This window comes from Oncorhynchus tshawytscha, linkage group LG13 (assembly GCF_018296145.1).
Source record: "Oncorhynchus tshawytscha isolate Ot180627B linkage group LG13, Otsh_v2.0, whole genome shotgun sequence".
Lineage (NCBI taxonomy): Eukaryota > Metazoa > Chordata > Actinopteri > Salmoniformes > Salmonidae > Oncorhynchus > Oncorhynchus tshawytscha.
In genome coordinates this window covers 90,697,977-90,718,290 of record NC_056441.1, presented here as the reverse complement: position 1 = coordinate 90,718,290, position 20,314 = coordinate 90,697,977, and the positions used below count along the sequence as shown (strand labels likewise).

General features: G+C 47.8%; 1 protein-coding gene across 1 annotated transcript in view; it reads right to left on the bottom strand.

The window, feature by feature from the left end:
* fndc3a (fibronectin type III domain containing 3A) overlaps positions 1 to 20,314 on the bottom strand; it is a 139,429-nt gene that overhangs the window by 52,619 nt on the left and 66,496 nt on the right. The window contains 9 exon segments of the mRNA XM_042296525.1: positions 2,070 to 2,241; positions 3,171 to 3,349; positions 3,573 to 3,720; positions 5,151 to 5,210; positions 5,350 to 5,501; positions 9,602 to 9,660; positions 15,350 to 15,643; positions 18,036 to 18,131; positions 18,134 to 18,275. Coding sequence (XP_042152459.1) covers positions 2,070 to 2,241; positions 3,171 to 3,349; positions 3,573 to 3,720; positions 5,151 to 5,210; positions 5,350 to 5,501; positions 9,602 to 9,660; positions 15,350 to 15,643; positions 18,036 to 18,131; positions 18,134 to 18,275 — 1,302 coding nt within the window.

Genomic DNA, 20,314 nt, shown 5'->3' with positions numbered 1-20,314 from the left:
CTGACCCGTACCTCGTCCTCATCAGTATGTAATGTCATATGACTGACTGACCCGTACCTCATTCTCATCAGTATGTAATGTCATGACTGACCCGTACCTCGTCCTCATCAGTATGTAATGTCATATGACTGACTGACCCATACCTCGTCTTCATCAGTATGTAATGTCATGACTGACCCGTACCTCGTCCTCATCAGTATGTAATGTCATGACTGACCCGTACCTCGTCCTCATCAGTATGTAATGTCATATGACTGACTGACCCGTACCTCGTCCTCATCAGTATGTAATGTCATATGACTGACTGACCCATACCTCGTCCTCATCAGTATGTAATGTCATATGACTGACTGACCCGTACCTCGTCCTCATCAGTATGTAATGTCATATGACTGACTGACCCGTACCTCGTCCTCATCAGTATGTAATGTCATGACTGACCCGTACCTCGTCCTCATCAGTATGTAATGTCATATGACTGACTGACCCGTACCTCGTCCTCATCAGTATGTAATGTCATATGACTGACTGACCCGTACCTCGTCCTCATCAGTATGTAATGTCATATGACTGACTGACCCGTACCTCATCCTCATCAGTATGTAATGTCATGACTGACCCGTACCTCGTCCTCATCAGTATGTAATGTCATATGACTGACTGACCCATACCTCGTCTTCATCAGTATGTAATGTCATGACTGATCCGTACCTCGTCTTCATCAGTATGTAATGTCATGACTGACCCGTACCTCGTCCTCATCAGTATGTAATGCCATATGACTGACTGACCCGTACCTCGTCCTCATCAGTATGTAATGTCATATGACTGACTGACCCATACCTCGTCCTCATCAGTATGTAATGTCATGACTGATCCGTACCTCGTCCTCATCAGTATGTAATGTCATGACTGACCCGTACCTCGTCCTCATCAGTATGTAATGTCATATGACTGACTGACCCGTACCTCATCCTCATCAGTATGTAATGTCATGACTGACCCGTACCTCATCCTCATCAGTATGTAATGTCATGACTGACCCGTACCTCGTCCTCATCAGTATGTAATGTCATATGACTGACTGACCCATACCTCGTCTTCATCAGTATGTAATGTCATGACTGATCCGTACCTCATCCTCATCAGTATGTAATGTCATGACTGACCCGTACCTCGTCCTTATCAGTATGTAATGTCATGACTGACCCGTACCTCGTCCTCATCAGTATGTAATGTCATATGACTGACTGACCCGTACCTCATCCTCATTAGTATGTAATGTCATATGACTGACTGACCCGTACCTCGTCCTCATCAGTATGTAATGTCATGACTGACCCGTACCTCGTCCTCATCAGTATGTAATGTCATATGACTGACTGACCCGTACCTCATCCTCATTAGTATGTAATGTCATATGACTGACTGACCCGTACCTCGTCCTCATCAGTATGTAATGTCATGACTGACCCATACCTCGTCTTCATCAGTATGTAATGTCATGACTGACCCGTACCTCGTCCTCATCAGTATGTAATGTCATGACTGACTGACCCGTACCTCGTCCTCATCAGTATGTAATGTCATGACTGACTGACCCGTACCTCGTCCTCATCAGTATGTAATGTCATATGACTGACCCGTACCTCGTCCTCATCAGTATGTAATGTCATGACTGACCCGTACCTCGTCCTCATCAGTATGTAATGTCATATGACTGACTGACCCGTACCTCGTCCTCATCAGTATGTAATGTCATGACTGACCCATACCTCGTCTTCATCAGTATGTAATGTCATGACTGATCCGTACCTCGTCTTCATCAGTATGTAATGTCATGACTGACCCGTACCTCGTCCTCATCAGTATGTAATGTCATGACTGACTGACCCGTACCTCGTCCTCATCAGTATGTAATGTCATGACTGACTGACCCGTACCTCGTCCTTATCAGTATGTAATGTCATATGACTGACTGACCCATACCTCGTCCTCATCAGTATGTAATGTCATGACTGATCCGTACCTCGTCCTCATCAGTATGTAATGTCATGACTGATCCGTACCTCGTCCTCATCCATCTCCAGGCTGTAGAAGATATCGTCCTCCTTGGGGGAAGTGGAGGGTCTCTGCCAGGTCAGACACAACCAGGTCACCCCTGCCTTCACCAGCTCTGGAGGGAGGGGCGGGGAGGGTACGCTGCACGAGGTATACAGGTCCACTGTCTCAGAGAACTCACTAACAGAGAGGAAGGAAAACCCAAAAGACAAAAGAGGGGGATGAGAGTCATTTGGAGAGAGGGGAGGGAGGAGAGAAGGGAGCAGAGGAGTGAGGGGGATAGGGGAGGAGAGAGAGAAGGAGAGAGAGAGAAGGAGAGAGAGAGAAGGAGAGAGAGAAGGAGAGAGAGGAGAGGAGAGAGAGGAGAGGAGAGGAGAGAGAGGAAAGAGAGAGAAGGAAAGAGAGTGGAGGAGTACGTGGCCCGTAGAGACAGTATTTTGCCTGTAGAGACAGTACGTGGCCTGTAGAGACAGTACGTGGCCTGTAGAGACAGTACATGGCCTGTAGAGACAGTACGTGGCCTGTAGAGACAGTACGTGGCCTGTAGAGACAGTACATGGCCTGTAGAGACAGTACGTGGCCTGTAGAGACAGTACGTGGCCTGTAGAGACAGTACGTGGCCTGTAGAGACAGTACGTGGCCTGTAGAGACAGTACGTGGCCTGTAGAGACAGTATTTTGCCTGTAGAGACAGTACGTGGCCTGTAGAGACAGTACGTGGCCTGTAAAGACAGTACGTGGCCTGTAGAGACAGTACGTGGCCTGTAGAGACAGTACGTGGCCTGTAGAGACAGTACGTGGCCTGTAGAGACAGTACATGGCCTGTAGAGACAGTACATGGCCTGTAGAGACAGTACATGGCCTGTAGAGACAGTACATGGCCTGTAGAGACAGTATTTGGCCTGTAGAGACAGTATTTGGCCTGTAGAGACAGTACATGGCCTGTAGAGACAGTATTTGGCCTGTAGAGACAGTACATGGCCTGTAGAGACAGTATTTGGCCTGTAGAGACAGTATTTGGCCTGTAGAGACAGTACATGGCCTGTAGAGACAGTACATGGCCTGTCATCACTGTGTCCAGGAGAAAATAGCGTTGAGTTAGCCACGTACCTTATACCCATGTCGTTTTTGGCTGCGAGGCGGAAGGAGTATCTTGAAGCTGGAGAGAGCTTGGTGACCCGATACTGCTTCTGAGGTCCATAGTAACACTGCTCAAAACCCCCGGTCCCCTTCCCCTCGTCCCACTGGAGCGTGTAGTTCTGGATTTTGGAGCCGTTGTCACACGGGGCCTGTGAAAGCACGACATCTTGATTACTCTCAATAACATCCCATTCATTCCAGGCCCAGTGGTACACACACACACACACACACACACACACACGCACTAACAGGAACCTGACATAGTACAGCATCCACTGTGCTGTTGAACCCCACAACAGTCACAGCATATTGTTTTTTCAATGGGCTGCGAAGTACAAAAGCATGAATAGGCTCTACAAAAAGGTACAGTACCTTCCACTGGAGGACGAGGGTGCTGCTCTTGGAGCCACTGGCCTTTCTGGGGGGGCCGGGGGGGTCTGGTTCGCAGCTCCGAGTGGTGAAGGCTACTGCCTCCGACGGACTGCCGCGTAAACACTGCCCTGAACACACGGCCAGGACCCTGGAGAGAGAGACAGAGTGCACTACTTTTGACAAGAGACATTTTGGACAGACAGCTGTACGGTTGATTAGAGCACATACAGACAGACAGCTGTACGGTTGATTAGAGCACACAGACAGCTGTACGGTTGATTAGAGCACACAGACAGACAGCCATACGGTTGATTAGAGCACAGACAGACAGCTGTACGGTTGATTAGAGCACACAGACAGACAGCCGTACGGTTGATTAGAGCACACAGACAGACAGCCGTACGGTTGATTAGAGCACACAGAGAGACAGCCATACGGTTGATTAGAGCACACAGACAGACAGCCATACGGTTGATTAGAGCACACAGACAGACAGCCATACGGTTGATTAGAGCACACAGACAGACAGCCATACGGTTGATTAGAGCACACAGACAGACAGCTGTACGGTTGATTAGAGCACAGACAGCTGTACGGTTGATTAGAGCACACAGACAGACAGCCGTACGGTTGATTAGAGCACACAGACAGACAGCTGTACGGTTGATTAGAGCACACAGACAGACAGCCATACGGTTGATTAGAGCACACAGACAGACAGCCGTACGGTTGATTAGAGCACACAGACAGACAGCCGTACGGTTGATTAGAGCACACAGACAGACAGCCGTACGGTTGATTAGAGCACACAGACAGACAGCTGTACGGTTGATTAGAGCACAGACAGACAGCTGTACGGTTGATTAGAGCACACAGACAGCTGTACGGTTGATTAGAGCACACAGACAGACAGCTGTACGGTTGATTAGAGCACATACAGACAGCTGTACGGTTGATTAGAGCACACAGACAGACAGCTGTACGGTTGATTAGAGCACACAGACAGCTGTACGGTTGATTAGAGCACAGACAGCTGTACGGTTGATTAGAGCACAGACAGCTGTACGGTTGATTAGAGCACACAGACAGACAGCTGTACGGTTGATTAGAGCACAGACAGACAGCTGTACGGTTGATTAGAGCACACAGACAGCTGTACGGTTGATTAGAGCACACAGACAGACAGCTGTACGGTTGATTAGAGCACACAGACAGCTGTACGGTTGATTAGAGCACACAGACAGCTGTACGGTTGATTAGAGCACAGACAGCTGTACGGTTGATTAGAGCACACAGACAGACAGCTGTACGGTTGATTAGAGCACACAGACAGACAGCTGTACGGTTGATTAGAGCACACAGACAGACAGCTGTACGGTTGATTAGAGCACACAGACAGCTGTACGGTTGATTAGAGCACAGACAGCTGTACGGTTGATTAGAGCACACAGACAGACAGCTGTACGGTTGATTAGAGCACACAGACAGACAGCTGTACGGTTGATTAGAGCACACAGACAGACAGCCGTACGGTTGATTAGAGCACACAGAGGGGCCCTGAACAGTAGTTGTACCAACCTGACGTGGTAGTCTGTTGCTGGCCTCAGGTCTTCTAAAGTTACACTTAGTTGTTCACCACTGGAACAAGAGAGGAGAGAGAAAACCCCCATCAGAGGAAACAGGGGAGACATTTAGTACCACATCATTTCAGTAGGGAACGACAGTCCATTGGCATGCAGGATAGCCAAACCAGCACACACACACACGGCATCCCTACCTGTACATGCTGGTGTACTTCCCATCCTTGCCGCTGTAGGAGATGGACACATCGTAACTGAGAGGCTCCGGGGAGGGGCTGACCCCCTCTCCCTCTGCCCTGCTGGGGGCCACCCAGCTCAACACTGCCCCTTTGGCCTGGATGTCTGTCACCTGGAGGGTTACACAAGACGGAATCAGCCGAGGTTCAGGATTAGAGAAAAATGTATCTGTTGCACTGTTGTCCTTTAGAAGAGAAATGACCAGATTCTCAGCAAACTGAGAAAACAAAAGGAAAGGGTGAAAGTCTAATGCATTAAACTCCTTAACAGAGCAAATCCACAGCAGCAACCAACGGCAACACAGAGAGAACCAAGGAACTCATCATATACTTCAAAACCCTTTCTTGTTAGGACATCTTCAATATTTTCTGCATAGCCTTCGTCAGGGAGTACAAAGTAGAGATAGTAGGGCTAGTAGAGATAGATATATAGTAGGGCTAGTAGAGATAGTAGGGCTAGTAGAGATAGATATATAGTAGGGCTAGTAGAGATAGTAGGGCAGGTAGAGATAGTAGGGCAGGTAGAGATAGTAGGGCAGGTAGAGATAGTAGGGCTAGTAGAGATAGATAGATAGTAGGGCTAGTAGAGATAGTAGGGCTAGTAGAGAGATAGATAGTAGGGCTAGTAGAGATGGATATATAGTAGGGCTAGTAGAGATAGTAGGGCTAGTAGAGATGGATATATAGTAGGGCTAGTAGAGATAGTAGGGCTAGTAGAGATAAATAGATAGTAGGGCTAGTAGAGATAGATAGATAGATAGTAGGGCTAGTAGAAATAGTAGGGCTAGTAGAGATAGATATATAGTAGGGCAGGTAGAGATAGTAGGGCAGGTAGAGATAGTAGGGCAGGTAGAGATAGTAGGGCAGGTAGAGATAGTAGGGCTAGTAGAGATAGAGAAAGATAGTAGGAATAGTAGAGATAGTGGAGATATACTCCTGTAGGGAGGGCAGCGTTAACCTTCAGCTGTTTGCCTGACTACGCATCTCTTGGGGATCTATTCTCTGTTTTGTGAGGTAAAAAAATTACATGGACCAACTGACAGGAAGTCAGGAACACTTCACTACATGGAAGAACGCAATCAACCCCTGTCTGTCTGTCTGTCCTCCTCCTCACCTCTGTCTGTGTAGTGTCTACCCACTGAGCTGGGGGCCAGTATGTCTCACAGGAGGAGAATACTACCCCGCTTCATCCTCTCTCTCCATCTCTAACCCTAACCCATCTCTCTCTCCATCTCTAACCCTCCCCATCTCTCTCTCTCCATCTCTAAACCTCCCCATCTCTCTCTCTCCATCTCTAACCCTCCCCATCTCTCTCTCTCCATCTCTAAACCTCCCCATCTCTCTCTCTCCATCTCTAAACCTCCCCCATCTCTCTCTCTCCATCTCCAAACCTCCCCATCTCTCTCTCCATCTCCAAACCCCCCATCTCTCTCTCTCCATCTCCAAACCTCCCCCATCTCTCTCTCTCCATCTCTAACCCATCTCTAAACCTCCCCATCTCTCTCTCTCCATCTCTAAACCTCCCCATCTCTCTCTCCATCTCCAAACCTCCCCCATCTCTCTCTCTCCATCTCCAAACCTCCCCCATCTCTCTCTCCATCTCCAAACCCCCCATCTCTCTCTCTCCATCTCCAAACCTCCCCATCCTCTCTCTCCATCTCTAACCCTAACCCATCTCTAAACCTCCCCATCTCTCTCTCTCCATCTCTAAACCTCCCCATCTCTCTCTCTCCATCTCTAACCCATCTCTAAACCTCCCCATCTCTCTCTCTCCATCTCTAAACCTCCCCATCTCTCTCTCCATCTCCAAACCTCCCCATCTCTCTCTCCATCTCCAAACCTCCCCCATCTCTCTCTCTCCATCTCCAAACCTCCCCATATCTCTCTCCATCTCCAAACCCCCCTCTCTCTCTCCATCTCCAAACCTCCCCATCCTCTCTCTCCATCTCTAACCCTAACCCATCTCTAAACCTCCCCATCTCTCTCTCTCCATCTCTAAACCTCCCCATCTCTCTCTCTCCATCTCTAACCCATCTCTAAACCTCCCCATCTCTCTCTCCATCTCTAACCCTAACCCATCTCTAAACCTCCCCATCTCTCTCTCCATCTCCAAACCTCCCCCATCTCTCTCTCTCCATCTCCAAACCTCCCCCATCTCTCTCTCCATCTCCAAACCTCCCCCATCTCTCTCTCTCCATCTCCAAACCTCCCCCATCTCTCTCTCTCCATCTCCAAACCTCCCCATCTCTCTCTCTCCATCTCTAAACCTCCCCATCTCTCTCTCTCCATCTCCAAACCTCCCCATCTCTCTCTCATCTCTAAACCTCCCCATCTCTCTCTCCATCTCTAACCCTAACCCATCTCCAAACCTCCCCCATCTCTCTCTCTCCATCTCTAAACCTCCCCATCTCTCTCTCTCCATCTCCAAACCTCCCCATCTCTCTCTCATCTCTAAACCTCCCCATCTCTCTCTCCATCTCCAAACCTCCCCATCTCTCTCTCCATCTCCAAACCTCCCCATCTCTCTCTCCATCTCTAAACCTCCCCATCTCTCTCTCTCCATCTCTAAACCTCCCCATCTCTCTCTCTCCATCTCCAAACCTCCCCCATCTCTCTCTCTCAATCTCCAAACCTCCCCCTCTCTCTCCAAACCTCCCCCTCTCTCCATCTCCAAACCTCCCCCATCTCTCTCCATCTCCAAACCTCCCCATCTCTCTGTCAAATAGACTTGTTTTGGTACTTTACATGGGCCTGACATCAGACATTGATGACAGAGACATGCATGATGACGAGAATCATCTCATATAAGGTTAAATGCATTCTATTTCCAGTTCTCATCCAACAGCTGGAGCTGGCCGGGTTTTTAAACAAGGCTTGGGCATGCGTCCCAAATGGCACCCTACCTGGTCAAAAGTAGTACCTTATATAGGGAATAGGGTGCCATTTGGGATGCAAGCCTTTGACTGCACCAGCCTAATCCTGCATGGTACGAAGGAAGGAAAAGTGGTTCTTCATTAGAGCTTTGATCTGCTCCAGCACCTTAAAATAAATCAGATTCAGAACAGAAAGACATTAGGCCTACTCTAATGACTCCAACATGATTAGGGTAAAAATCTCCACTCGTAATCCAACAAAAAGACCAGTTAAGTTCTCATCAGATCAGACATCAATAGCATTACCTCCTCTGTCCTGTAGCCAACACCTCCTCTGTCCTGTAGCCAACACCTCCTCCATACCTCCTCCGTCCTGTAGCTAATATCTCCTCCGTCCTGTAGCTAATACCTCCTCCGTCCTGTAGCTAATACCTCCTCCGTCCTGTAGCTAATACCTCCTCTGTCCTGTAGCTAATACCTCCTCCGTCCTGTAGCTAATACCTCCTCCGTCCTGTAGCTAATACCTCCTCCGTCCTGTAGCTAATACCTCCTCCGTTCTGTAGCTAATAACTTGTCCGTTCTGTAGCAGTCAGTTACCCCTGCACCCCCTCTATCCTACCACCCCCAGTCAGCAATCCCCTCTATCCAACCACCCCCTATCTAACCCCCCAGTCAGCTACCCCCTATCGTACCACCCCCAGTCAGCCAACCCCATCCAACACCCCCAGTCAGCTACCCCCATCCAATATCCTCCAGTCAGCTACCTCCCCCAATCAGCTAACCCCCAATCAGCTAACCCCCATCCAACACCCCCAATCAGCTACCCCCTGTCCTGCCACCCCCAATCAGCTAACCCCCAATCAGCTCCCCCTGTCCTTCCACCCCCAGTCAGCTACCCACTGTCCTTCCATCCCCCAGTCAACTACCCCCTGTCCTTCCACCCCCAGTCAGCTACCCCCTGTCCTTCCACCCCCAGTCAGCTACCCCCTGTCCTTCCACCCCCAGTCAGCTACCCCCTGTCCTTCCACCCCCCAGTCAGCTACCCCCTGTCCTTCCACCCCCAGTATTATATTATTTCACTTAGTAGTATTACTATTATTGTAATATTGTTTCATTCACTTCTCTGTGACCTACATTGTTGGAGCTCCGAGCAGAAGAATTTCACCCTACCCTGCAATTACATCTGCAGCCCTTGTGCATGTCATAAACTCTTGATTTGAAATAAATCAAATCAAATTTTATTTGTCACATACACATGGTTAGCAGATGTAAATGCGAGTGTAGCGAAATGCTTGTAAAGTCCATGATATGAAAGACAAGACACAGAGAGAGACACTCACCACTGGTTTACTGACAGTGTTCAACAGGGCCTGTAGGAGCTGAGCCTCTTTATCCATGTCTAGAAGGAGACACACAGAAGAAATTACGATATTAAGTTATGCAATTTTTTACACACAAAAAAACAAAAAAACAAAACAGATTCATCATACATATGTTAATCCCAGGGCAACAGGCAGGTCCATTCATGTACAGTCAAAAACACTTCTGTCTCTGGAACCCCAACGGTGAGACCAGCTTCCCCCTTGATGCAAGGACAGCAGAGTCACTACCCACTAGCTCTGACTAAGATGATAACTTTGTTATTGAGGGGAGAACATGTACTTCACGACGACTGTGATGTGGTTGTCTCACCTAGCCATCTTAAGATGAAAGCACTAAGTCACTCTGGATAAGAGAGTCTACTAAAATAATGAAAATGACACTAAGCTACAGGACTGTTATGCGAGCACAGACTGGAATAGGTTCCGGGATTCTTCCGATGGCATTGAGAAGGACACCACATCAGTCACTGGCTTCAACAATAAGTACGTCGATGATGTCGTCCCCACAGTGACCGTACGTACATACCCCAACCAGAAAGCAATGGATTACAGGCAACATCCGCACTGAGTTAAAGGGTAGAGCTGCCACTCTCAAATCAAATCAAATTTATTTACATAGCCCTTCGTACATCAGCTGATATCTCAAAGCGCTGTACAGAAACCCAGCCTACAACCCCCCAAACAGCAAGCAGGTGTAGAAGCACAGAGGCTAATCCGGAAGCTTGTAAGAAATCTCGCTTTGCCCTCCGACCAACCATCAAACAGGCAAAGCGTCAATACAGGACTATGATTGAATCGTACTACGCCGGGTCCGATGCTCGTCGGATGTGGCTTCAAACTTTTACAGACTACAAAGGGCAAGTAACACTGAAACATGCATGAGAGCATCAGCTGTTCCAGACGACTGAGTGATCACACTCTCCGTAGCCATTGTGAGTAAGACCTTTAAACAGGTCAACATTCTCAAGGCCGTAGGGGCAGACAGATTACCAGGACGTGTACTGCGAGCATGCGCCGACAAACTGGCAAGTGTCTTCACTGACATTTTCAACCTGCCCCTGTCTGAGTCTGTAATACCAACACGTTTCAAGCAGACCACCAGTCCCTTTGCCCAAGAACACTAAGGTAACCTGCATAAATGACTACTGATCCGTAGCACTCACATCAGTAGCCATTAAGTGCTTTGAAAGGCTGGTCATGGCTCACATCAACACCATTATCCCAGAAACCCTAGACCCACTCTAATTTGCATACCACCCCGACAGATCCACAGATAATGCAATCTCTATGGCTCTATTCAACAGTGCCCTTTCCAACCTGGACAAAAGGAACACCTACAGCTGAAGTCAGAAGTTTACATACACCTTAGCCAAATACATTTAAACTCAGTTTTTCACAATTCCTGACATTTAATCAGAGTAAAAATTCCCTGTCTTAGCTCAGTTAGGATCACCACTATCTCTACAGTGTGAAATGTCAGAATAAAAGTAGAGAGAATTATTTATTTCAGCTTTTATTTCTTTCATCACATTCCCAGTGGGTCAGAAGTTTACATACACTAAATTAGTATTTGGTAGCATTGCCTTTAAAGCATTGCCTTCCAGAAGCTTCCCACAATAAGTTGGATGAATTTTGGCCCGTTCCTCCTGACAGAGCTGGTGTAATGTTCTATAGGATTGAGGTCAGGGCTTTGTGATGGCCACTCCAACACCTTGACATTGTTGACCTTAAGCCTTTTTGCCACAACTTTGGAAGTATGCTTGGGGTCATTGTCCATTTGGAATACCCATTTACGACCAAGTTTTAACTTCCTGACTGATGTCTTGAGATGTTGCTTCAATATGCACATAATTTCCCCTCATGTTGCCATCTATTTTGTGAAGTGCACCAGTCCCTTCTGCAGAAAAGCACCCCCACAACATGATGCTGCCACCCCCGTGCTTCAAGGTTGGGATGGTGTTCTTCTTGCAAGCCTCTCCCTTTTTCCTCCAAACATAACGATGGTCATCATGGCCAAACAGTTCTATTTTTGTTTCATCAGACCAGAGGACATTTCTCCAAAAAGTATGATCTTTGTCCCCATGTGCAGTTGCAAACCGATTAGTGGCTTCTTCCTTGCTGAGAGGCCTTTCAGGTTATGTTGATATAGGACTCATTTTACTGTGGATATAGACACTTTTGTACCTGTTTCCTCCAGCATCTTCACAAGGTCCTTTGCTGTTGTTCTGGGATTGATTTGCCCTTTTCGCACCAAAGTATGTTCATCTCTAGGAGACAGAACGTGTCTCCTTCCTGAGCGGTATGACGGCTGCATAGTCCCATGGTGTTTATACTTGCGTACTATTGTTTATACAGATTAACGTGGTACCTTCAGGCGTTTCTGAGGTCTTGGCTGATTTCTTTTGATTTTCCCATGATGTCAAGCAATGAGGCAGAGTTTGAAGGTAGGCCTTGAAATACATCCACAGGTACACCTCCAATTGATTCAAATGATGTCAATTAGCCTATCAGAAGCATCTAAAGCTATGACATCATTTTGTGGAATTTAGCGAGCTGTTTTGAAGGCACAGTCAACTTAGTCTATGTAAACTTCTGACCCACTGGAATTGTGATACAGTGAATTATAAGTGAAATAATCTGTCTGTAGAAAATTGTTGGAAAAATGACTTGTGTCATGCACAAAGTCGATGTCCTAACAGACTTGCCAAAACTATAGTTTGTTAACAAGAAATGTGGTGTGGTTGAAAAACTGGTTTTAATTGGGTAAAGCCCTGGGGGATCCCAACAGCTGAGTGTTGGTGACCGGGTTACTGGTGTTGGTGACCTGGTTACTGGTGTTGGTGACCTGGTTACTGGTGTTGGTGACCTGGTTACTGGTGTTGGTGACCTGGTTACTGGTGTTGGTGACCTGGTTACTGGTGTTGGTGACCTGGTTACTGGTGTTGGTGACCGGGTTACTGGTGTTGGTGACCGGGTTACTGGTGTTGGTGACCGGGTTACTGGTGTTGGTGACCGGGTTACTGGTGTTGGTGACCTGGTTACTGGTGTTGGTGACCTGGTTACTGGTGTTGGTGACCTGGTTACTGGTGTTGGTGACCTGGTTACTGGTGTTGGTGACCTGGTTACTGGTGTTGGTGACCTGGTTACTGGTGTTGGTGACCGGGTTACTGGTGTTGGTGATCGGGTTACTGGTGTTGGTGATCGGGTTACTGGTGTTGGTGATCGGGTTACTGGTGTTGGTGATCGGGTTACTGGTGTTGGTGACCGGGTTACTGGTGTTGGTGACCTGGTTACTGGTGTTGGTGACCTGGTTACTGGTGTTGGTGACCTGGTGTTGGTGATCGGGTTACTGGTGTTGGTGATCGGGTTACTGGTGTTGGTGACCTGGTTACTGGTGTTGGTGACCTGGTTACTGGTGTTGGTGACCTGGTTACTGGTGTTGGTGACCTGGTTACTGGTGTTGGTGACCTGGTTACTGGTGTTGGTGATCTGGTTACTGGTGTTGGTGATCTGGTTACTCACTGACACATTGCGTTCGGTTCTGATATAAAAGTAAACGACACATCAAAGTTATTCTATTCAATCTACTTCAATAATGTATAATGATTAATTACGCTACTAATAAATGTATAGTAATACGACAAAATGCCCGGGGACTCTCATTTCCACCAGAGAGTAACGGTTAATGTGATTGGATGTTAATTATTTGACCTGTATATGACATTGTGTTGTTATTTCGCTGAACACAAGATGGTTTAATTTCATTTTTTGGCAGTGAAACGAGGCTACTCAGGCGAGAGAAGAAAAAAAAAAAAAAAAAAAATTGCGAATGACATTTTTATTTTGCGTACCCCTGAAGGCTCGTAACCCCAGTTTGGGAATACCTGGTGTAATGGAATGTATATCCTTGTGTGGTTTTGTGGATTTTTTAAAACTTATGCAGGCGTCATAGCCAGTCATAAAATAACACAGTACATGTCACAACAGGTCCAAATATACAGTGCATTACACTACCACAAAAGGCCTGATTGGTGGAGTGCTGCAGAAATGGTTGTCCTTCTGGAAGGTTCTCCCATCTCCACAGTGGAACTCTGGCGCTTTGTCAGAGCGACCATCGGGTTTTTCGTCACCTCCCTGACCAAGGCCCTTCTCCCCCGATTGCTCTATTTGGCCGGGCGGACAGCTCTAGGAAGAGTCTTGGTGGTTCCAAACTTCTTCCATTTAAGAGTGATGGAGGCCACTGTGTTCTTGGAGAACTTCAATGCTGCAGACATTTTTTGGTACCCTTCCACAGATCTGTGCCTCGACACAATCCTGTCTTTGCTCTGACATTCACTGTCAACTGTGAGACCTTATATAGACAGGTGTGTGCCTTTCCAAATCATGTCCAATCAATTGAATTTACCACAGGGGGACTCCAATCAAGTACTAGAAACATCTCAAGGATGGTCAATGGAAACAGGATGCACCTGAGCTCAATGTTGTGTCTCATAGTAAAGGGTTTGAATAATTATGTAAATAAGGTATTTGTTTCATATTTGTAATAAATTTGCAAAAATGTCTAAAATCCTATTCTCTTTGTCATTACGGGGTATTGTGTGTAGGTTGATGATGAAAAAATGTTAATACATTTTAGATTAAGGCTGTAACGTAACAAATGTGGAAAAAGTCAAGGGGTCTGAATATTTTCCCGAATGCACTGTGTGTGTCACGACAGTGTTATGACCATACTATGACAGGTTATGACAGGTTATGACCATGTCATAATGTGTTACGACGCTGGGTGTCAAGCAAAGTGTTACAATTGGGTACTTTTTCCACCACTGCCCCTTCGCCCAGCCCCTTGTCCCAACCCCTGACTCATCCCCTGTCCCAGCCCCTGACCCACCCCCTGTCCCTGTCCCAGCCCCTGACCCAACCCCTGTCCCAGCCCCTGACCCAACCCCTGTCCCAGCCCCTGTCCCAGCCCCTGTCCCAACCCTTGTCCCAGCCCCTGACCCAGCCCGTTCCAACCCCTGTCCCAACCCCTGTTCCTGTTCCAACCCCTGACCCAGCCCCTGACCCAGCCCCTGTTCCTGTCCCAACCCCTGACCCAGCCCCTGACCCAGCCCCTGACCCAGCCCCTGACCCAGCCTCTGACCCAGCCTCTGACCCAGCCTCTGACCCAGCCCCTTGTCCCAACCCCTGTCCCAACCCCTGTCCCTGTCCCAGCCCCTGACCCAGCCCGTTCAAACCCCTGGTCCTGTCCCAACCCCTGACCCAGCCCCTTGTCCCAACCCCTGTTCCTGTCCCAGCCCCTGTTCCAACCCCTGACCCAGCCCCTGTTCCAACCCCTGACCCAGCCCCTGTTCCAACCCCTGACCCAGCCCCTGCTCCTGTCCCAACCCCTGACCCAGCCCCCGACCGAGCCCCTGTTCCTGTCCCAGCCCCTGTTCCTGTCCCAGCCCCTGTTCCTGACCCAGCCCCTGTTCCTGTCCCAGCCCCTTTTCTTGTCCCAGCCCCTGTTCCAACCCCTGACCCAGCCCCTGTTCCAACCCCTGACCGGGCCCCTGTTCCAACCCCTGACCCAGCCCCTGTTCCAACCCCTGACCCAGCCCCTGTTCCAACCCCTGACCCAGCCCCTGTTCCTGTCCCAGCCTTTGTCCCAGCCCCTGGTCCTCTCCTTCAGCTTAAATAGCCACCCCTCGGGCCACTGGCCCTCCTTACCTCCAGGTTCTTTCTCCATCTGCTTGGCGGTGGTGCTGGTCTGTCCCTGTCCCAGTTCAGCCTCCAGCCCCTTCCCTCCTCCAACCACCCCATTGTAGATACTGTCCATGGAGGGGGGGCTGCCTCGACTCTTCTGTGGCGAGGGAGGGGGGCTGTCCTTCATCTGACCACCTCCTCCTCCTCTCTCTCCCCCTTGCCGCTCCTTGAGCTTCTTCTGCAGACGCTCGTAGGTCTTGCTGGCCCTTTCGTCGCGGTGGACGAACGGCGGCGGGCGTCCGTGTGGGGAATGAGAATCTGCCGAGACTGGGAGGAGACCAGACACACAGAGACACTTAGACATGCAGAACAGGTATGTAGTACAGACACACACACAGAGCCTTCAGACAGTATTCATACCCCTTGACTTATTCCACATTACAGGGTTACAGCCGGAATTTAAAATGGATTAAATTGAGATTTGTCTTGAGTCAATAAGTACACAAACCCTTCTGTTATGTCAAGCCTAACTAAGTTTACTAAAAAATGTGCTTAACAAATCACATAATAAGGTGTATGGACTCTGTGTGCAATAATAATGCTTAATATGATTTTTGTCATGACTACCTCATCTCTGTACACCCCCACAGACAATTATCTGTAAGGTGCCCCAGTCAAGCAGTGAATTTCAAACACAGATTTAACCACAAAGACCAGAGAGGTTTTCCAATGACTCAAAGAAGGGCACCTATTGGTAGATGGGTAAAAATAAAGCAGATATTGAATATCCCTTTGAACCCGGTTAAGTTATTAATTACACTTTGGATGGTGTATCAATACACCCAGTCGCTACAAAGATACAGGCGTCCTTCCTAACTCCTAACTCAGTTGCCAGAGAGGAAGGAAACCACTCAGGGATTTCACCATGAGGCCAATGGTGACTTTAAAACAGTTACAGAGTTTAATGGCTGTGATAGGAGAAAACTGAGGATGGACCAACAACATTGTAGTTACTCCACAATACTAACCTAAATGACAGAGTTTAATGGCTGTGATAGGAGAAAACTGAGGATAGACCAACAACATTGTAGTTACTCCACAATACTAACTAAGGATAGACCAACAACATTGTAGTTACTCCACAATACTAACTAAGGATGGACCAACAACATTGTAGTTACTCCACAATACTAACCTAAATGACAGAGTGAAAAGAAGGAAGCCTGAACAGAATACAAATATTCCATAACAAAAAAATGTGTCCTGAATACAAAGTGTCATGTTTGGGGCAAATCCAATATAACACATTACTGAGAATAAGAATGTTGGAGGCCACTATGTTCTCAAACGGAACACGTTTGGAACCACCAAGACTCCTCCTAGAGCTGGCCACCCGGACAAACTGAGCAATCAGGCGAGAAGGGCCTTGGTCAGGGAGGTGACCAAGAATCCAATGGTCACTGACAGAGCTCTAGAGTTCGTCTATGGAGATGGGAGAACCTTCCAGAAGGATAACCATCTCTGCAGCACTACACCAATCAGGTCTTTATGGTAGAGTGGCCAGACGGAAGCCACTTCTCAGTAAAAGGCACATATGACAGCCCACTTGGAGTTTGCCAACAGGGACCTAAAGGACTTAAACAAGATTCTCTGGTCTGATGTTACCAAGATTGAAGTCTTTGGCCTGAATGCCAAGCGTCATGTCTGGAGGACACCTAGAAGCATCCCAATGGTGAAGCATGGTGGTGGCAGCATCATGCTGTGGGGATGTTTTTTTTCAGTGGCAGGGACTGGGAGACCAGTCAGGATCGAGACAAAGATGAACGGAGCAAAGTACAGAGAGATTCTTGATGAAAACCTGTTCCAGAGAGCTCAGGACCTCAGACTGGGGCGAAAGTTCACCTTCCAACAAGACAACGACCCAAAGCACACAGCCAAGACAATGCAGGAGTGGCTTCGGGACAAGTCTCTGAATGTCCTTGATTGGCCCAGCCAGAGCCCGGACTTGAACCCGATCTAACATCTCTGGAAAGAACTGAAAATAGCTGTGCAGCGACGCTCCCCATCCACCCTGACAGAGCTTGAGAAGATCTGCAGAGAAGAATGGGAGAAACTACCCAAATACAGGTGTGTCAAGCTTGTTGCGTCATACCCAAGAAGACTTGAGGCTGTTATCGCTGCCAAAGGTTCTTCAACACTGAGTAAATAGTCTGAATATTAATGTAAATGTCACATTTCATTTAGTACATTTGCTAAAATGTCTATAAATCTGTTTTTGCCATTATGGGGTACTGTGTGTAGATTGATGAGGAAAAACAACATTTTAATCCATTTTAGAATAAGACTGTAAAGTAACAAAATGTGGGAAAAGTCAAGGGGTCTGAATACTTTCTGAATGCTCTGTATGTAGTGTATAATATGTAGTGCATACTATGTAGTGTATACTATGTAGTGTATACTATTTAGTGTATTTAGTGTGTAGCGTATAGAATGTAGTGTATACTATGTAGTGTGTAGCTTATACTATGTAGTGCATATCATAGTGTATACTATATAGTGTGTAGTGCATACTATGTAGTGTATACTATGTAGTGTGTAGTGTATACTATATAGTGCATACTATGTAGTGTATAGTGAATACTATGTAGTGTATACTATGTGGTGTGTAGTGTATACTATGTAGTGAATACTATGTAGTGTATATACTCACCCTGCTCTGAGTAAATGTGTGCCGGGTGGTACTGTGGTATATACTGGGAGCTCATGTCCCCCGCCATGCCTGTGTAGAGGTGGGGTGGGGGGGGGGCAACATGGCGGGGTGGGGGATGAAGGCGGGCAGGTGGGCGTGGGGTGGAGGAGGGGGGTGGTGCAGGGGGGAGTGGCCCCCAGGGTGGAACTCTGGCTGCTGAGGTAAGACCAGAACACGTCGTACTCCATTCTCCTCTATGATCTGATGGACGGAAAGGTGGAGAGAGAGAGAGGTAGGGAGAGAGGTAGGGAGAGAGCGAGAGCAAGGTAGGGAGAGAGGGAGAGCGAGGTAGGGAGAGAGCGAGGTAGGGGAGAGGGAGAGAGCGAGGTAGGGGGAGAGGGAGAGAGCGAGGTAGGGAGAGAGGGAGAGAGCGAGGTAGGGAGAGGGAGAGAGCGAGGTAGGGAGAGAGCGAGGTAGGTAGAGGGCGAGGTAGGCAGAGAGCGAGGTAGGCAGAGAGCGAGAGCGAGGTAGGCAGAGAGCGAGAGCGAGGTAGGCAGAGAGCGAGAGAGAGAGGTAGGCAGAGAGAGAGAGAGGTAGGCAGAGAGCGAGAGAGAGAGAGAGAGAGAGAGGTAGGTAGAGAGCGAGAGGGCGAGGTAGGGAGAGAGAGAGCGAGGTAGGTAGGGAGGGTGGTAGGGAGAGAGAGAGCGAGGTAGGGTGGGAGGTAGGGTGAGAGCGAGAGAGCGAGGTAGGTAGGGAGAGAGAGAGAGAGAGAGAGCGAGGTAGGTAGGGAGAGAGAGAGAGAGAGAGAGAGAGCGATGGGGAGAGAAAGAGAGAGAGAGAACAACAATTATTATTGGCAACTTCTGTATATGATCTGAGACAACAGGTTATTAGGGGTTACAAATGTTTGATTGTGTCTGAGGACGTAGAATGAGTCGGACATGAAATCAGGAGGCCAAAATCAGACTTATGAAAGGAGAACCGGTATGTATAAGCATCTACAGAGCCTTCAGAAAGTATTAGTCTTATTCCACAGGTTGTTGTGTTATAGCCTGAATTCAAAATGTATTAAAAAAAACATTTTTTCCTCACCCATCAGCACACAATAACCCATAATGACCCATCAGCACACAATAACCCATAATGACCCATCAGCACACAATAGCCCATAATGACCCATCAGCACACAATAACCCATAATGACCCATCAGCACACAATAACCCATAATGACCCATCAGCACACAATAACCCATAATGACCCATCAGCACACAATAACCCATAATGACCCATCAGCACACAATAACCCATAATGACCCATCAGCACACAATAACCCATAATGACCCATCAGCACACAATAGCCCATAATGACCCATCAGCACACAATAGCCCATAATGACCCATCAGCACACAATAACCCATAATGACCCATCAGCACACAATAACCCATAATGACCCATCAGCACACAATAACCCATAATGACCCATCAGCACACAATAACCCATAATGACCCATCAGCACACAATAACCCATTATGACCCATCAGCACACAATAACCCATAATGACCCATCAGCACACAATAGCCCATAATGACCCATCAGCACACAATAGCCCATAATGACCCATCAGCACACAATAGCCCATAATGACCCATCAGCACACAATAGCCCATAATGACCCATCAGCACACAATAACCCATAATGACCCATCAGCACACAATAACCCATAATGACCCATCAGCACACAATAACCCATAATGACCCATCGGCACACAATAACCCATAATGACCCATCGGCACACAATAACCCATAATGACACATCGGCACACAATAACCCATAATGACCCATCGGCACACAATAGCCCATAATGACCCATCGGCACACAATAGCCCATAATGATCCATCGGCACACAATAACCCATAATGATCCATCAGCACACAATAACCCATAATGATCCATCAGCACACAATAACCCATAATGATCCATCAGCACACAATAACCCATAATGACCCATCAGCACACAATAACCCATAATGACCCATCAGCACACAATAACCCATAATGACCCATCAGCACACAATAGCCCATAATGACCCATCAGCACACAATAACCCATAATGACCCATCAGCACACAATAACCCATAATGATCCATCAGCACACAATAACCCATAATGACCCATCAGCACACAATAACCCATAATGACCCATCAGCACACAATAACCCATCAGCACACAATAGCCCATAATGACCCATCAGCACACAATAGCCCATAATGACCCATCAGCACACAA